We start from the raw sequence: 19,287 nt of genomic DNA, 5'->3' as shown, positions 1-19,287 counted from the left end.
GGTAAGTAAATCAAAATATTCAGTTGAACATTGTTTGTAAAAAGTCTGAGCTAAAAATATTGCTAAAGTATCTACTGTAACATACCTATACTCGTAATCGGCTAAAGTTGCAAACCTCTAAACTTTTCTGGAGGTGTTACGATGGTTGCGACTTAGGAGATGATATTATTATGATAACCTACTTTCAGGTGAGTTGAGTTGGTTTACCCTCATTGAAAATGCCGCTTAAAACTACGCAAAGAACACTACTGATGAGCAGTGAGTCAATCGTTTTGGAGTACAGATGTATTTCTGGCAGAGTTGTCATGTGAGACACACATATCACTAGCACTGCACTAGGGTCAAATGACTCACCTGGTGCGTGGTGGTGGTGGTCTGTATAACATACTCATGGAAAAGCGGTGCAGCAGCACGTTGCCCGGCAATCTATATAGGTACCTATATTTCCGCTCCAGAATTGTGACGTTGGCATTAGCTGTTATTGGCCAGCTCGCGGGGCGGAAGGTTTTTCGACTGCGTGGTACTGTGGCGCAGCGAGGTCAGCTGCAGCATGAGCAAGTAACGGCAGGCAGGGTGGAAGGTCACCTGGTGTGTATAAACAGCTCCGGCTCGTATCAGCGCCCGAGCGAGCGCCAGTGCGTGGTCCTGCGGTGCGGCGAGGTCAGCTGTAGCATGAGCCAGTAGCAGTCGGCGGGGTGGAAGGTTGCCTGCTTTACGCCACACTGCGCTGGCTCCCAGCGCGCCCGCCCAGTGCGCGCCGTAGCCCGCGTATCGCTCCGTCCAGAATGAATCTGGAAAATAAAGTAGAAGTATTTTTAAACTGGCAGACTTTAGACCTAGCAGCTGTAAAAACGATAGATTAAATGTTATGTTCCGTGTTGTCCGATCGTCTGTCTTATGACAGTTTATACTCTCTCTAGCCTATGGATGGTATAGAAAGGATCGCAATCTCTTATGGCAGAATTGTTGTAAAAGTGACCGCGTTAAGCTTTAAATAATAGTTCCTAATCTCTCCGGTGGCGCTAGTTAGGCTCTGGGACATGAGTATAACATGAACCATATAAGGCAACAAATAACCCGACCAAATTACGTAGGTTGTTTTTGGTAGTATTTCGGTGTATGGTGGCGCCGCCTAATTACTGGTTTTTGATGGACACTTTTCATACATAGAGATTTGGCTCCTTTATACAGTCTCCATGCTCTAGCCTACTCGTGTCGTTTTGAATTTAAAATGTCTGTCATTCAAATAGCCATCTTAATTAACCGTCACAGTATATCAGTCATTCGGACAGTCGATGTCAGGTCATCACGAAGGTTAAACACCCCGACAGCGTCATTTGTTGTCGGTGTTAGCAGTATAGTGTCATCTAATACACTCACTAGATACAACAGCTAAAAGAAAACAAAGAAAACAATCATTTGCTACCAAGAACTGAAGGAAACTGTTCTGAGCTGACGATCTCGAACTACTTATAAAAACTTTGGCACTAACTGTTGCGGCGCAGATCGGGGACGGGCGCGGTAGCGGCGCCCCCACACTGTACCTACTACAACAAATAAACAAGAAAGCACTCACTATAGTGGCGCAGGTCGGTGACAGGCGCTAGAGCGGCGAGGCAGCGCGTGACGTTGCGCGCGTCGTCCGCCACCAGCGCGGCCGCCGCGCCCGCGCCGTACCCGCGCCCCCACACGCCCACGCGCCCGCCGTCCACCATCTTCAGGTTGTCGCGGAGGTACCTGGACAACGATGTGATCCAGTCACCCGAGCTGCATACATCGCCTTTGTTAGTAGCTCGGTACTACTTACAGGGCTAGCGTGTGTTGTAGTAAGTCAAGTGTAAGTCTTAGCCAGTTGTGTACTGTGATAACCCTACTTTGTTCCTGTGCGATGTCGGCATTTACGCAAACATCAAAGGCGTCGGTCCACTGTTACTTTTGACACTGTGGTATAGACTAAAAAGTAAGTAGTTTGTATATTAAAGACTCTCTTATCAAGGTAAGGATTTAAGGCTATTTTTAAGCTATTTTACGATGACATTGAAAGTGACATAGAAATAGTATAAAGAAAAGACAACGATTTAATACAGTCAAGCGCCAAGACAAGACAGACAGTCCCGGTATGTACAGTCAGCAATGGCATCACATAAATAGTGACTGTATAGAAGGAACAAATTTATATATAGAAGAGAATAGAATAATAGAGGATATGGTCGCCGTCGGCAACCTATTACCACCCACTATTGAGTTTAGACTTCCTTTCCAGTAGACCGATTGATATTGACAAAGATAGATAGATAGACCGTAGTTTTTTTTTTTTTTTTTTAAATGAAATAGGAGGCAAACGAGCAGACGGATCACCTGATGGTAAGCGATTACCGCCGCCCATGGACACCCGCAACACCAGAGGGGTTGTAAGTGCAGTACAGATACAGTCAGTATGTCGATAGATGGCAGTGATTTTACAGTGGTTACAAAATTTACTATGACAGTACCGCTCTATTTTATTATATCCTCTTTGATATTGATGATCATCCATAGCATGATGATGACGCCTCAGCAACTAACTCGACCTTTGCCCGTCGACGTTTTGAATTAATGTTAAAATTCAGTGTATACTTACGATAAAACGGCAATTTGATCTTCTACATCAACCGACAACAGCTTGTGATATATTTCAGTTCTGAGTTCCTCTCCCTGTAAATAAGCAAAATGTTAATGTATTGTTGACAGGATATAAAACATATATAGCCTTACAAGTACTTTTAATAATGATCCTTAGATAATCACAAACCTTGCATCAATTACAGCTACGATGAAATTACAAGGCATAAGTTATCCTCGAGGTTTCACTGCCTAGCTTCACTGATCGTCAGTTCTAAGATAAACTAAGGCCTGTTCGATAGAGCTGCTGATACTGACCTGCCCACCAGAGCCTCTCGCATCAATTTCAGCCACGATGAAATTACGCGCGGCTGCAAGGTACCATCCCCACCCGGGATTCCATTGTTCCGTCACCAGCTGCCCTCCTGGTTCCGCTGACCTGCAGGCCACAATTAAATCACTCTGAAACTTAAAAATCTTGTGATTTGTGCAACCTACTCAATAACCATTTAGACCCACCTCTCCGGGCACATGTGGTGAACATGCCCAGCAATCCCAGCATCTACCATTTGAGCCCTGGAGGACAGTTCCGTGATCGTGATTAGATCAGTCATGCGAACAGTAATAGTAGTGTACAGCGTACGCTATACTCGCTTAACTTTGGGCTTCAAAAACCTTAGTTATTGTATGATACCTTTTGATGATAATTTAAAGTCAGGCGCTTCCATAAGATACAGTGAAGTTAGGCCAGGATTACACTTGTAAGTTTTACTTACGTAAGTAGCGACACAGCTATACTACAGAATGTGATATGAATATCGTTATCTCATTCTAGCAAATAGCTTTGTCCCTACTTACGTAAGTAAAACTTACAAGTGTAATCCTGGCCTTAGGTTAACAACTTACACGTGCAGCACGAGTGGCAGCGGCAGATCGTCGGTCTCTCGGAACCCTGGCGGCAGGTAGAGTCTCACACGCGCCTCCCTGTTCGCTTGCACCTGAAGTTAACCAAGCATTATGGTTAAGTGTAGAGATAAATCAAGGAAAAAGGTTCAGAGGCTCATACAGAACACAGATCAAGCTACAGTTATGTTTGCTAGTTATTTCTAAAGGAAAACATTACGAGATATCTGGACTAATCTAAGTAAGGTTTCGTTTTTCCTCTGAGTTAGAAGGGTAGCAGTCACTGTCATAAAATTCAGTGCCTAAGATGAGGAAGATAACTTTCTTTTTCAGACTTGAATTTATCTTTGTACGGTTGAGTTTATCAGCCAACGAACGTCGTTTGGAACGTCAGCTTGTAAAAATGTTTGTGAATTCGGCTGTAGGTACAAGAGTGTAGCCTGTTTTAGCCCTGTAAGCCGAGCACATGATTGGCGCGACAGTGTCTCGCCGCGAGATAGACTACCTGTCTTTTACTAACTGTATTAATTAAAGAGGGACGGGTAGTCTATGTCGCGGCGAGATACTCTCGCGCCAATCATGTGCTAGCCCGGCAGGGATGAAAGTGAGATCAGTAACATCACATATTAGAATAGCTCCAACCTCGACTCTGAAGACCTTGGCTTGTGGCACGGCCAGCGCGGCAAATTTCTGCCGCAGCGGGGCCCCGTCCCACAACACCGAGCGACGCTCTCCGTTGGATGCGCATAGGAAGATGGTGGGTGGTCCAGGACCCAGGCACTCCTGAAATAGATTACATGAAATTTTTAATAAAAAGATGGCTTAGCTGGATGGCCTTTTAAATAGATTTGTGTCATTGTGTAAATAGTCTTTTGTCACCAGTTTAGACTCAGTGATCGGGTCTGTTTGAGGAAGCTTGCGGCTTGCTCACCTGGACATAGTAAGAGAAGTTTCTGCTAAAGATGACTCGGTTGTAAAGACACTCGACGGGCAGTGAGTCGTTCTCCTCGGACACGTGTGGCAGCACCGTCGACGTCGGCCATGCCGGCAGCGGCGACGTCGAGTTTTCTGGCTCCTGCAACTAAATCCATCATTGACTTCATTAATATCAAGCAACAAATGAATCAACGCACTAGGAATATAAGTAACTTAAGCCTTAAGTATCATAAAGTCTACTTTTCCATAAAAATCCAGAAAAAATGCATTTTTAATGCTTTTACAAATGTAGCAGCTATGCTCTGATGTGCTGGCTGGCTGGAAGTCCGAACACGTGAGGCAGTGCAGCGTGTATCGGCTACTGTCGGTCACTATGCTTACTGTCCGGGATTCCACGCTTGCAGACGCTACAGGCAGTGATATGTTATTTGCTACCAGTTGAACACTGTGCCTACTGACCGGCGGTTCCTCACTGGTAGGTGGCGGCGGCTCGTCAGGCGGCAGAGGGGCTGAGTCCGGACACGTGAGGCAGTGAGGCGCCGGCCAAGTGCCGTCATCGGCTATTCGAACGCGGTACAAGTGTCGCTCGCCTGCTTTTTCTGGTGCAGTGCCCATTAGGTAACTGCAATAAATAATATTAAGCTGTTAAAACAGCGTAATACCAAAAATATCAAACATAGGTTTGGAAAGAAAATGAAGGAGGGCCCCCAGTTTTCGTACAGGTTAGACTATTAGAGCTTGAATACTCAAGTCTGTTTGCTCCGATTATAGGCTACATACCCAAAAGCCACAAAAGCCACATTAGGGTCATTACGTGACAACAGCTGATGGTAGAAACCGACAATATTTGTTTACAGTAGCTCTTTTAATTCCAGTAGTTTTCTTATTTCGTCTCACTTCTACAGCGTCGTGATAGCCTTAGAAGGCAGACGACATGGGCCCGTTGCTGTATAATGTCAAGCAAATCAATGTCTAACTAACAATCTTCCTCGCACAAAGAGTAAGCATTGCAATACAGCGAGGAAATGCTGCCAGCATCTACGGCACCATGCCGCGTGCCGCAGGGGATTAGTTTTTAGGTATTTATTTTAAGATTTGTTTTATTTATTTTTAGTTTTAGTTTTTTAAGTTTTATATGTATTTCTAATTGTTATTACATGAATAAATTAAAAAAAAAAAAAAAAACTAACAATATACTTACAGTAGCTTCCTACCCTCGTCCCAACCCATCAACTGGGTCACTTCGAACGGCCCCTGCGTGACGCTAGTCTTCCCGTCCGGGCCAACCCGCACAGCGTGTCGCCACGCCCCGCCGCGGTCGCTGACAGGCGCGCTGGTGAAGAGCGCCGTGCGTCCGCCGAGCAGCGCCGAGCCGCCGCACCAGCCGCAGTCGGGCTCTGGCTCAGCGCCGAGGCCGGACCAGCGGGTGCCGTCGGACTCGTCCCGGATTATCTGTAAAGCATCATCATTGGTAACGTTTGATTACCAAGTCATCATCATCACTAAAGCATTATTATCAAACCCCGCAACAGAGGTAGCAAAACCGTAGCATATGACAGTTTTATGTTAGGGTTGGTGATTATGATGAATAATTTACTTATTTATTGTAGGTACGTATGATTAATATGTATTAATACAAATTAAAGATAACCTTACTGCTGCTACTGCTGCTCTCGTTTCGGAGGCCAAGACCCTCTTTGGGTCGTTGAGCCATGTTAGTTAGTTAGTTACTGACCCTCTTTTTATTTTTTTTTATTTTATATTTATTGGTTCACCAACAATTGTTTAGACTTTGTTAAGTATAACTACAAACGAACTAAGTATGGAGATAGGTCTATAGTTCGAAATTGTAGTGTCATCACCAGACTTATACACGGGCACCACCTTTGCTGTCTTCCATTGTGGCGGAAATTCTCCCGTTGCCAGAGATTTATTGAATATTAATTTTAGGGTGTGAACTAACGCCGACGCACATGAATGTATGAAAATAGGTGGAATTCCGTCTGGCCCTGCGCCTTTTTAGGGTTCCGTACCCAAAGGGTAAAAACGGGACCCTATTACTAAGACTCCGCTGTCCGTCTGTCTGTCTGTCACCAGGCTGTACCTCATGAACCGTGATAGCTAGACAGTTGAAATTTTCACAGATGATTTATTTCTGTTACATAACACGCCGCTATAACAACAAATACTAAAAAGTACGGAACTTGGCCGGGTTTTTTTCTATCAATTCCTTTTAGTTTTTTTAATAGGCTGTCTTCAGTAATGATAGGAGCAACAAAGTGAAGGCTGTTATTTATAAGAGGACTAGTGACTGTTGGTCACCAATATCATGATTACTGGTTATACCTTCCTTTGCATATACAGTTGAAAAGTAAGACGCAAACAGTTCGCATATTACATTGCTATTTGAAGTAGTACTTAACCCATTAGACATAACTGATGGATACACACTTGACCCTCCGCGCTTACATTTCACATGTGTCTAGAACAACTTGGGATTTTCCCTTAATTTGTCCTCTGTTTTATTAATGTATTCATTGTATCTTGCTTTTGATAATTTATTCAATTTTGATATAAACTTGTTTAATTTTCTACCAAAGTAAATAAATTAACATGTCAATATCATTAATGTTAAATAGGTTTCAATGTGTCTGTCATTTTGTATATGAAATCACATACTTTCCGTATTTCATTCAAATATTATTATGGAATCTTTAGAAAATATTAGTGTGCTTGAAAACAACGAACATATTTTTTTTTGTATTATATGTGCAGTGAATATAAAAATCAAAGAAACACAGCGTGGTCAAACATTTAGCGAGTAAAAGCCACCAAGAAAAGAAAGATCGTTTCTCGTCACATTTAGATTTTCTTTTAAAAGACAAACCTGGTATACCACTAAAAGACAACAAAATGTACTGTATTTCATGTAATACTTACATTCTACCAAAAAGCATGACATTGATCTTCGTTTGGCAACAGTGACAACCCTGACGCACAATTGCTACAGATTTGCTAGTTCGATTGCAGGGTATGATTATTATCACCGTACAATCAAGTACTGAACGCCAACAATGATGATTATGGTAGAGCTAGAGCAAGATGGACGCTCCGACTTGGGCTGCTGGTAAGTGAATAAAAAACTTTTTTAATACAGTTGCTCAAAAAGTGCTACTTTTTGTGGCTGTTTAGCGTGCGGAAAGTTGGTTTTCGCGAACTAGTGCTTTTTACTTTTCCAATTTTTTTAAATTTTTACTTGTTCCAATTCATGACTACTTATTGATAAGTGTTAATATTAGTTTCCTTTAAACGTCGTAATCAACATAAAAACCTACTGTTAATAATACGAAAAATATGCATATTTCATATTTTATTACTTACCTCTTCATCATTATAAGTATAACACGTTTCACTAGACTTATATTGACCGGGATATAGACCGTGATTACCTTTTGTATTATTTGTGAGCTCCCGATATTTCGACGCAGTTACATGCATCATGTTCACGGGTGACTGAAGATAGCGGGTGGGTGTCAAAGTTGTGTAGACAGCGCTCTGTCTACCCTCATTCTTGCGCGTCGGCTGCGTTCACTTTCAACGTTACCAACGGTCGCATTCACACTTGTTGGTCCGGTCGCGTTCACACTCGTTGGTCTGTCCAAACGCACTACACTCACGGTGTCACTACGCGTGTTTGATTCGGATATCACTGGTTTTTTACACAAACAAATCACAGGATTCCACACATTTGACAGTTTAAACCCATCTTCACGATTAAAATTTTTGTATTTGTGAATTTCAACGGCTTCTCTTACCAATCTTGGTATATAGTGGCGTTCTGTCGAAATGACCTTGGGACTATGCAACTCGATCCAGTGATTTGTACCCGACTCAAGGAGATGCTGAGCAATAGCTGACTTGCGAACGTCATTGTTCTTGACCGCAGCAATGTGTTCTTTAATTCTGCAGGCAATAGTGCGTTTGGTCTGCCCAATGTACGAACTACCGCAGCTGCACTCAACTTTGTATACACCAGGTTTTTCCAGGGGAAAATTGTCTTTGGGCGACCGCAGAAATTGTGCAATTTTCCTGTGTGAACATGATGCATGTAACTGCGTCGAAATATCGGGAGCTCACAAATAATACAAAAGGTAATCACGGTCTATATCCCGGTCAATATAAGTCTAGTGAAACTAACCGTGAATCATTCAAAACTCTAATTATAACACGTTTATTTTTTAATGTTGAAAAACCGTTCTTAATAAATTGTCTGAATGGAACGGAACGCCTCTCAAAGAAGAGGCGTATTTTCTTATTGCAAGAATGTTTTAAGTTTCCAAAGGCAACATTCGATATTGTTTTTATAAATATACGATACACAAATAATCGTAAATAACGATATTTAGGTAATAATAGTACAATGTTTTAATATTTACAATTGTTTCTGTCTTATAGACATACCCTGCAATCGAACTAGCAAATCTGTAGCAATTGTGCGTCAGGGTTGTCACTGTTGCCAAACGAAGATCAATGTCATGCTTTTTGGTAGAATGTAAGTATTACATGAAATACAGTACATTTTGTTGTCTTTTAGTGGTATACCAGGTTTGTCTTTTAAAAGAAAATCTAAATGTGACGAGAAACGATCTTTCTTTTCTTGGTGGCTTTTACTCGCTAAATGTTTGACCACGCTGTGTTTCTTTGATTTTTATATTCACTGCACATATAATACAAAAAAAATTATGTTCGTTTTCAAGCACACTAATATTTTCTAAAGATTCCATAATAATATTTGAATGAAATACGGAAAGTATGTGATTTCATATACAAAATGACAGACACATTGAAACCTATTTAACATTAATGATATTGACATGTTAATTTATTTACTTTGGTAGAAAATTAAACAAGTTTATATCAAAATTGAATAAATTATCAAAAGCAAGATACAATGAATACATTAATAAAACAGAGGACAAATTAAGGGAAAATCCCAAGTTGTTCTAGACACATGTGAAATGTAAGCGCGGAGGGTCAAGTGTGTATCCATCAGTTATGTCTAATGGGTTAAGTACTACTTCAAATAGCAATGTAATATGCGAACTGTTTGCGTCTTACTTTTCAACTGTATATGCAAAGGAAGGTATAACCAGTAATCATGATATTGGTGACCAACAGTCACTAGTCCTCTTATAAATAACAGCCTTCACTTTGTTGCTCCCATCATTACTGAAGACAGCCTATTAAAAAAACTAAAAGGAATTGATAGAAAAAAACCCGGCCAAGTTCCGTACTTTTTAGTATTTGTTGTTATAGCGGCGTGTTATGTAACAGAAATACATCATCTGTGAAAGTTTCAACTGTCTAGCTATCACGGTTCATGAGATACAGCCTGGTGACAGACAGACAGACGGACAGCGGAGTCTTAGTAATAGGGTCCCGTTTTTACCCTTTGGGTACGGAACCCTAAAAAGGCGCAGGGCCAGACGGAATTCCACCTATTTTCATACATTCATGTGCGTCGGCGTTAGTTCACACCCTAAAATTAATATTCAATAAATCTCTGGCAACGGGAGAATTTCCGCCACAATGGAAGACAGCAAAGGTGGTGCCCGTGTATAAGTCTGGTGATGACACTACAATTTCGAACTATAGACCTATCTCCATACTTAGTTCGTTTGTAGTTATACTTTAACAAAGTCTAAACAATTGTTGGTGAACCAATAAATATAAAATAAAAAAAAATAAAAAGAGGGTCAGTAACTAACTAACTAACATGGCTCAACGACCCAAAGAGGGTCTTGGCCTCCGAAACGAGAGCAGCAGTAGCAGCAGTAAGGTTATCTTTAATTTGTATTAATACATATTAATCATACGTACCTACAATAAATAAGTAAATTATTCATCATAATCACCAACCCTAACATAAAACTGTCATATGCTACGGTTTTGCTACCTCTGTTGCGGGGTTTGTTATAGAATATGCATTTGAAAAAAAAACTCATTGAAGTGGGTTCAATAATAATAACAAAATCTATTCTAGTCGAATAAAAGCTAGAAAAACACCACTTCATAATGTCAATGTCAATGATGTCAGTGTCACAGAATTAATAATATAAAAGTTTCGAATTCATTCGAATTCCATTCCTTACTTGTTGCTTTTCTTATTTTTTCGCAACTGTATTATTAAAAGTCGTTCGATACACGTGCGGTTATGTCATTCTTCACTCGTCCCGAGTCTTGCCTCATCATCGAAATGTACTATTTTGATCATTCTAGGTTTACGGTCATTTACGTACCTACTTAAAGTTCAACGTTTTTGCGACACACATACGAGAAGCAATATTTTGGTATTGATTTCCTTTTAAAGATTAAGAATGTTATGTCCAGTGTCAACGAGAGTACCAATATGTATGGAATACGTCGTAAGAACTTGGCCACTTTAAAGCAACTAAAACAAATATATTATTATGATATCTTGTATGATATTTTACAGGTATATCTGAGAAGAACTTGCAAAATGCTAAACGGCAATTAAAGGCACACTAAAGCCAAAGCAAAGGCGCTCCTTACTTATAAAATCTCCGCAACATCAAGCCACAAAAACGTGACATCCTGTGACAAAACTGCCCTCATTAATCTTGCAAGATGGCTGATGTGGAAATTATAATTCAGTCGTCAGCCGCGAGCGTAATCAGCAAGAAACGCTGGCTCATCATTATTCTTCATTGTCTGAGGGTTTTTCGTTAGAACTCTTGTAAAATATGGCAAGTGATTCTTGAAGTGTAATTGAGGGTGAAGATACAGGCGTGAGTTATTGTGCAGCTATTGGAAAACGTTGTCACCCATTAAGGTCGGTCGTTCATTCTAGAGAAGAGACAGAGGTTGAGAGGCTAGAGATAAATCTCGAAATCAAATTTGCAATATATCGGGTGACCCCTATAACAGGAGCAATAAACTAAACTGTAGGCTGTACTCCTCAAACTGACCAACAATGTTCAGCAACTTATAATAATAACGTGTGTTAATTTTTGGTACTTACACTTTAGTTTATTATAAAACGCAATATATTGCGAATTTTGTTATGTTTAAAGCGTGACAAGCAACGTCAAATAGAATGATGCTTTATCTTCAATGTCCGTTACATTGAAGATAATAATTAATTTGTATGAAAAATAGGAACTGTAATGACTTCATAATTTTTAGAATTTGTAAACAAAAGTTTTATCGTTTGAGGTGTAGTTTTACAGCCTGTATATAATTCAGAGATTTAACGTTTAATTTCAGATTAAAAACAAGTAAATCGGTTAATTAGACCCATGTTGATGTAATGTTATTTACCCATAATAACGTCAGGATGTTATTATAGTAGGTCGGGTTACTCAGACCCAATTTGTACATGTACTTGAAAGCCCACTTTAAATGTAATTTGGCGACACGCGCCGTCCGGTAGCCACTGTTTTCGTAATTGCAAAATAATTCAACCGTCGCGTGTATAACAATAGTTTTAAACAAATAATGTGGCTTGTTTGTGCGCGTTTACTTTATTAACAAAAGTGTATTAAAGCGTGAAAAATGTGGCTTATCGTCATCTGAAAACAAGACTGAACTTTTATCATTGTTACTAACTAAGCAACTGCAACAACTCGCATTACAATTTCTACATCCAGTCCACTTGTAAGTAAATGCGTCTTTAAATATTCCACCTGTCTAAGAGCTTCCTAAATACACCGTGTTTTTTTAACGCCGTTAAATTCAAGGGTGCATTCCTGAGCTTAAATTAAGATGATTTCTCAAAGACTAGTATTCTAATTAATTCCATTTTATCTAAATCTAAATCATATTGATTAGGTTATTTATACGAGTTCATACACTTGCTACTAAACGCAACTTGGACTATCGATGTTCGAAATTGTCATTTTTGTCTGTGTCAATTGTGTAAACACAATTTTCGAAAATCAACTGTGCCATCTAGTTTAAATGTACTGCCATACGCCGAAGTTATTGGGATTCAATAAAAACACCATGTACATTTCAAAGCGCGGTGTTCACCCGAGACTTACGTCCTGACAGTTGTAGTTGGTGGCGCTGCAGGCGCTGATGACGGAGACGTTCTGCGCGCGGTTCAGCAGCAGCACCGCCAGCTGCCGCTCCGATGTCCACGCCGTCCAGCGGACGTACCAGTCTGGCAAATAACCCCACAATTTAGTACTTATCTGCGAAATCCATCATGCTCTGCTATCTGTGTAAATGTAAGGTGCAAACCTAAGATGGACCGGTTCTTAACCTAGCCTATTTTAAAAATTTTATACTTTTAAAAGTATGAATGGGTTAAATATTCGCGCCTATGTTCCGTAGTATCGTAGACAAATTTTATTGGCAACTTCATATCAAAAATAAAAATTACGATGGGTTATTTTATGCGCAAGTACTTTAGGTAGGTACTCCAGGCCCAGATTCAAAGACTTATTTATACCATCTAGCCTAATTGAAATAAGTAAATTTTCCATGTTTATTCGATAAATCTTCTTCAAGTTTTAAAGGTATTCTAATCTGCTTAATTCAAAAGATTAGAAACAAGTTATTACAGTTGATACCTACCTCTATCTGTTTTGCTTGTTCGGCTGCGACTAAGGTCCTACACCGCGAAAAAGCATAATTGAAATTTCTTTGTCTGCCTCTCTATCGCTCAAATATGCAATAGTAATAAAGAGCCAGATAACGAAATTTAGATTTTCGTTTTTCGCAGGCCCTCTGATACGTATTATCACGTATACGTATACGTGATAATACGTATGTTCAGTAGACAAAGTTCCAAACTAAGCTATATCTCACCACGCAACTAGCTTTTAAACCGTCTGAGTCAAGTGGCAGTTAAGTAAGGTGATCTTACCTTTGTCAATTTGCGGAGTGAACTGTATCGCGTGTGGGAATAGGAACTTGGGCGTCTTCAAACTGACCACGTATACCGTCGCCACTGGATTGTTCGTATTCACCTGTAATTAAATACGTTTAGATAAACTGATAACATAAGATGCCGTTTAAATACTTAATGATTGACCTTTTGAGAGAAAGAGTATAGAGTTAGACCAAGCTAAGTTGCCTGCAATTTTGATAGCCTAGATTGTGCAAGTGTTATTTTAAACGTTAAACTTCTATGAAATTATGACGTTTAAATAGCACTTGCATAGTCTAGGCTATCAAAATCGCTGCCAATTAGCTTGGTCTAACTCTATTTCTTTTCTTTTCCGTAGCTTGGTTGTGAATTATCAGTCCGAAATCACGAACATCTCTGGGATAGAATGGGGCTTTGGTAGATTGGAAGTCTTGGAAACTTGGTCCTAATGGTTGGGTGGGTTGGAGGCTCCTGTTCTTCCAGTAAGGATATGATGGTCGTTCTTGTCTATGTGACAGCGTGATAAAACGGTGTCCGTCACTTTCTATCCCGCGGTGTTAAAAAGTGACAGTTATTTTATCATGTCGATAAAACTATCCATAATACACCTGTAGCCCGTGTGAGTGCGTGTACGTAGTGCTGATAGATCAATGAGCAGTTATGGCTGACATAAAATAGCGGTTTGGAGACTTGGTCTTAACAACCTACCTTGGGGTACCTCAGCGTCCTAATAGCCGGGTAGGCCGGAGGCTCTTGTTCCTCCAGCCCATACCAAGGATACTGGTGCTGGTGCACCAACGAGCAGTTGTAGCTGACGTAGAGCAGCGTCTGCGCATCAGGACTGAACCAGAGCGCGCGCTCCAGCCGCAGGACTTGCGTCTCGTACAGGAAGTCCGGGACGCCATTGAAGATCACCCCAGGAACACCTGGAATCCGAAGGTTAATTTCAAACCGACTTCGTATGCTTGCTGACCGTTGAAAGAACCAGTGCTGGGGCAGAAACAACGAACTAAATTATCTGGTATTCTGATATTATTTCAAGCGGATAAGTGTAACTAAGACAATGTACAATTAACTGTACAATATTTTATTTTTAAAACAATATCAATTACAACGAAGGGCACACAACAGCCAGTGGTCGAGAACCCACTAGTTGAGGTGGTGTTTATCACCTAAATACGTAAACCATTTTCTTATTTAATTCCAAACGAAATGTTGATTTCCGAGTCGGCTCTCGTGTATCTTTTAACCACATGTCTTTTAGCCCTACCGTACTTTTAAGATTCTAATAGAATACTATTCCGTTCAAATCCGCAAAGTTTCCGCTTATCGCCTATTTGGCACCTTTAACAGTTCGTATCGCCAACGCCGCAGACTCCACACGAAGTCTGCTCGCCTTACATAATACAGTTGGCGGGCCACAGGCTTTCTAGAAATTCAGAAGTGGGTCACCGCGTAATCACGTCTCCGCTGATAGTTTCTGTAAGGATTGGCGACACACGAATGCGCTCGATGTGGGATTTTGCATAATTCCGGAATAGGCAGTTTTCCACTTCCATCCGTTTATATAAAAACTAAAACCCTGCATAAAGTAAGGTTACACTGGAGTAACCTAAAATGTGAATATTTTCGAGATGCAATGCAATATTTTAAGCACCTACATGGAAATCTATATCAGTGAAAGCAAAATATTGAAACACGGTTCAATGTACTCGTTCGCTCTGGCTCTCAATACTTTTACAAATATAACATTGCGAGTGATATTCTGAATAATTTGTGTTCCTAAGTACAGCTTCATCCCATTTATTATATTGAAAGCCCGTTGACGAGATGGATATCGCGCCTATCACAGATATATGTCGGTTTATCGTGTTCTTTGATGTCAAGTAAACGATAACGACGGACGATAACGTTGATATTGATGTATTGTTGTTTACTCTGAGATTTTTTCCAGAAATGGTTGCTTGGCAAGCTTTGCTTAAGGCTGAAAAAGGTGAAAAGAAGAATTTTAAAGTAAGATAAGCAGTACTGTAACCGATCGCTATTTAGGCTATAGATTAGAAGCCAGAGAATATAATTTTAGATCAAATAAACATCAAGAACTAGTTTAAACTGGCTTGAAAACTTTAAATGAATAAAAAAATACGAAGTTATGAATGCTCCTAGTTATTTACTCCATAATCATTTAGGTAGTATAAAAATTAGACATTAGTGTTCTTAGCTAAATGGTTGTATACATATTTAAACGTATACACATACCACTTCTGGATGAGATTAGCTCAGGACCGGGGTAAGTGGCGTACTAGAAGAGACGCCTATGCTCAGCACTGGGCGGTAAAGAACCCTGATATGATGATGATGATGATGATGATACACATATCGTTTATCACTGTGGATAAAGTAAAACGAACTCTTGCGCTTGTCAAAGCGTGATGGATGATGTATCCACAATCTTAAAGTAAATAAACTGGTTTTTAATCCACTTTTTAAAGCACCACTTAAGCGAAGCGGAGTCTTGTAAAAATACAAATTGTAAAAGCACTCGAAAATTGGAACGGCTTTAAGGTCAGCTACTAAGTGTCCCGCTAAAAGCTTCCTGTGGACATGACAAATAACATGTCAGTCAGAGCACCGCTCAGTGCCAGGAGATGCTCTAAGTGCATTAGTGTACACTGACTACCTAAGTACCTACACTACACATTACATTAGGTGCGGTCGAGTTCACAAACAAGCCAACATTCCAAATATATATATACACGCCTCTAAGACACTGACAATAAGGTCGTGTGTTGTACTATTATTAATTAATTTAGTACTTAACATAGTTTTTAGGTTTTTTTTTATACTAACACCGTTAACAATGCAATGCAGATCTGAAATAAACGATTTTTATATTTTTTTAATATTTATAATATGTTTTTGGAATGTTGATTTGCAAAGTTGATTGTGAACTTGACCGTACCCTGAGTACTGCGGTGCTTACATTGGGTACGGTTGCTTGTGTTACAAGTTTCATGCTAGCGTTAAAACTGGTAAGTGTAAATCATTGGGAACTTCCTTACTAGCGAATTCAAGGCATTGAACACGCAAGCCAGACCAGTATGTGGATCTTAGTGTAAAGCAAGGCGTAGACTAGCAAAACCTTGCATGCAATTTACGTTACATTGCCGACTACTAAGGTAAACTGTATTCAAAAGTTTGATCAGATACCGCAATGTAATGAAAATTGCATGCAAGTTCTTGCTAGTCTAAATCTCGCTTATGGCCTACTCAGGCCATAAGCGAGGTCCACTCGGACGTTCGAGTTGAGCGTGCAGTGGGGCGGGGCATGCAGCGTGCATGTATAAAAAATGCAAACGGATAAGAGCGGCCTTAGTGCACGCTGCTCAAATCACTTGTGAACCCAACGCGACGCTCAACTCCCCGCCGAACGTTCCGCTTTGAGCGTCCACTCAGGCCTTACACTAATGTAGAACTTTACTGACCATTATTGGTAATTCGGCACACCAGTGTTTTGAGCACTCTGGGCTTGTAGTAGATGTCGTTGTCATGAACGAAGACCAGGCTAGATCCAGTAGGGGACCATTCCGCGTACTGCAGGAGTGGCGCTGTTCGGTCATCTTCGACTGGCGATATAGGGATCTTATTCCTGTCAATAAAATAAATTCACAATTCAAGTACCTGTACACTTGACCACATTAGACGATGGGATGATGATATCGAAGATATATCTGTGAGTTCATAAAGATATGAGTTATAACTCATTGATTCAAGAACACCGCTGGAACAGAAAGATTTTCAAACAGCGGCCATGTATTTATCAAACCGAAGACAGGTCCTTGGACTTTTGTTCAGCAGTGTCTTTTGACTAATACCATTTTTTAGCTTAGGTACTTAGATTTTAAGAATTTATGTAATAAGTTGAAGATAATTGTTTTTGCAGAAAAATCTTTGATATCAGAAAGCTGTTTAGTTTAGACCTCAGAAACAGGTCTCCGTGCATACTAAAGGAGGTAGTTAGCAACCTGAAAATCTTGCCAGGTTTCGTGGAGGAGCTGGGGGTAGAGTAGAGTTACCTAATTTTTCACGCAAAATAGGCACAATGGTTGTCGATTCGAAGAAAATGGCCAGCATAACTAACCTGTTGATGACGTCATAGACGTGGTATCTGGCGAGCCTGGCGTGCCGCCAGCCCGGTCTCACGTCCGACACCAGCAGCACGAACTTGAGGTCCGCCGACACTTTAAAGTCTACCGCGTTTAGCTCTCTCTGCAACAAAAAGTATTCGTCAGCAACCGTCAATTACTTACGGATAAACTTTGCCCGTGTGGACCCATTAGCGGTTTATTAAAAAATAATGGCTTCTTGTTGAGTTAAATTGTGGGCAAAGGTATATAGATAACCGTCACTTGAAAATAACGTTATCATTAACAACTAAGGGTCGGTTGCACCAGTTTTTTTTTTCCTCGCGTTGTCCCGGCATTTTGCCACGGCTCATGAAAGCCTGGGGTCCGCTAGGCAACTAATCCCAAGAATCAACCAAACTGTTTGTCATCGTTAAAGAGTTCGCAAAATTTTATTGAGTTGAAAGTTTCATAGTAAACCGCCGCGGCGCGCCGGGTGACGTTGATCAGTCTGTTAAATGCGGATGGTGCAACATGCACTAAGTGCCAGTTGCACCATCCGCACTTGACGGACTGATCAACGTCACCGGGCGCGCCGCGGCGGTTTACTATGAAACTTTCCATACAATAAAATTTAGCGAACTCTTTAACGATGACAAACAGTGTGGTGCAACCGACCCTTAGACTTGAGTATTTTTAATCGGATCGTCACAGAGAACATTTTCCTAAAAAAAACTTTCTCCACTAAGCGCTCTCAGTCCTAAAACCCTTTGATCGTTGGTCAATCAAGCCAGGGAAAGAAACCGAACGCATAGTTCCCCAAATAGTTCTCGAGGGATAAAAGAAAACGTCGAGAATAGCCTCGTCCTGTGCAATAAAAGAATTGCGCCTATTGAATATTAGAGGCACTTTGAAAAGGGTGAGTTCAAAGGTAGACAGATTATATATATAATGGCTTCATTAAAATGTGGATTGGAATAGATGGATGTCTAAGAAATATGTTTAATAATAATAATAATAAAAATAAAAAAACCGCTCTGACAATGACAGACGTCTCGTAAAATTTTTATTGCTATAAATATATTTTTATACGTTTTTATTGCAAACTTATTGTGTATTTTACTATCAAGTGCATGTGGAATCTACGTCATATATGGAATCGTGAAATAAATGCGACTGAAATGCATAGAACGCAAATCAATACTCACGCCACTGACGTGACATTTACATGACAGAAAACATAATGTAGCACGATAAATAAACGTATAAACAGTAAATAACGTAATATAATGATTACGAGGAGTCGAACACGTATAGCGGATTCGACAAGCGCACGACCACCACCCCCGCCCGCCTCGTCCAGTTCCTCGTCCACATCGTCGTCAGGCGACGAGTTTGCAACGGCGCCTGACACAGACGGGTCCAGTGACGAGAGCGGGCCGCCGCCGCCGCCGCCGCCACGACCACCTGCGCGACGAGGGCGGCCACCGCTGCCGGCACGCTTGGGGCCTGCGGGACATCCTGCCCCGCCCACGGCTCCCGCTGCCGGTGGTATAGTGCGTCGCATGAGATGGTCTCAATCCATTAATGAGAATGTCATGCGCGCCTATTATGGGGCTACAGAGGGGGGAACACAGCTATCCGCGTATCGTTCAAGAATACTGCCACTGTTTCAGGTTCTTGAACCCACCATCACCGTATCGGAGCAACGATTATCGGATCAGGTGCGCGTCATTCAGCGGCTAAAGCGTTTGGATGATGCGACACTTGATCGGCTTCGCCTGGCGGCTCTCTCTGCTCGCGCAGCCTCCGCCTCGGTGCGAGATC

At 40.9% G+C, this 19,287-nt stretch overlaps 2 protein-coding genes and 1 long non-coding RNA gene across 5 annotated transcripts in view; 1 reads left to right on the top strand and 2 right to left on the bottom strand.

Moving 5' to 3' along the window:
- The window catches only part of LOC134751170 (inactive dipeptidyl peptidase 10), a 348,960-nt gene that overhangs the window by 4,049 nt on the left and 325,624 nt on the right, over positions 1 to 19,287 (bottom strand). For all 3 annotated transcript variants that reach the window (XM_063686543.1, XM_063686545.1, XM_063686542.1), the window contains exons 4-17: positions 17,478 to 17,605; positions 16,822 to 16,985; positions 14,045 to 14,262; positions 13,334 to 13,436; positions 12,504 to 12,625; positions 5,642 to 5,892; positions 4,900 to 5,062; positions 4,436 to 4,585; positions 4,147 to 4,287; positions 3,508 to 3,599; positions 2,920 to 3,040; positions 2,621 to 2,694; positions 1,577 to 1,737; positions 586 to 791 (exon numbers count right to left, since the gene is read on the bottom strand). In XM_063686543.1, the coding sequence (XP_063542613.1) occupies positions 586 to 791; positions 1,577 to 1,737; positions 2,621 to 2,694; positions 2,920 to 3,040; positions 3,508 to 3,599; positions 4,147 to 4,287; positions 4,436 to 4,585; positions 4,900 to 5,062; positions 5,642 to 5,892; positions 12,504 to 12,625; positions 13,334 to 13,436; positions 14,045 to 14,262; positions 16,822 to 16,985; positions 17,478 to 17,605 (2,094 nt within the window). The remainder of the gene's footprint in view (positions 1 to 585; positions 792 to 1,576; positions 1,738 to 2,620; positions 2,695 to 2,919; positions 3,041 to 3,507; positions 3,600 to 4,146; positions 4,288 to 4,435; positions 4,586 to 4,899; positions 5,063 to 5,641; positions 5,893 to 12,503; positions 12,626 to 13,333; positions 13,437 to 14,044; positions 14,263 to 16,821; positions 16,986 to 17,477; positions 17,606 to 19,287) is intronic.
- LOC134751181 (uncharacterized) overlaps positions 1 to 19,287 on the top strand; it is a 456,797-nt gene that overhangs the window by 184,588 nt on the left and 252,922 nt on the right. The gene's annotated exons all lie outside the window — the stretch shown is intronic.
- The window catches only part of LOC134751176 (cytochrome c oxidase subunit 4 isoform 1, mitochondrial-like), a 222,464-nt gene that overhangs the window by 33,836 nt on the left and 169,341 nt on the right, over positions 1 to 19,287 (bottom strand). The window lies entirely within an intron of this gene.

Source organism: Cydia strobilella, chromosome 21, assembly GCF_947568885.1.
Source record: "Cydia strobilella chromosome 21, ilCydStro3.1, whole genome shotgun sequence".
Classification (NCBI taxonomy): domain Eukaryota; kingdom Metazoa; phylum Arthropoda; class Insecta; order Lepidoptera; family Tortricidae; genus Cydia; species Cydia strobilella.
Note: the sequence above shows the minus strand (reverse complement) of the source record. Positions and strands in the feature narration are given on the sequence as shown.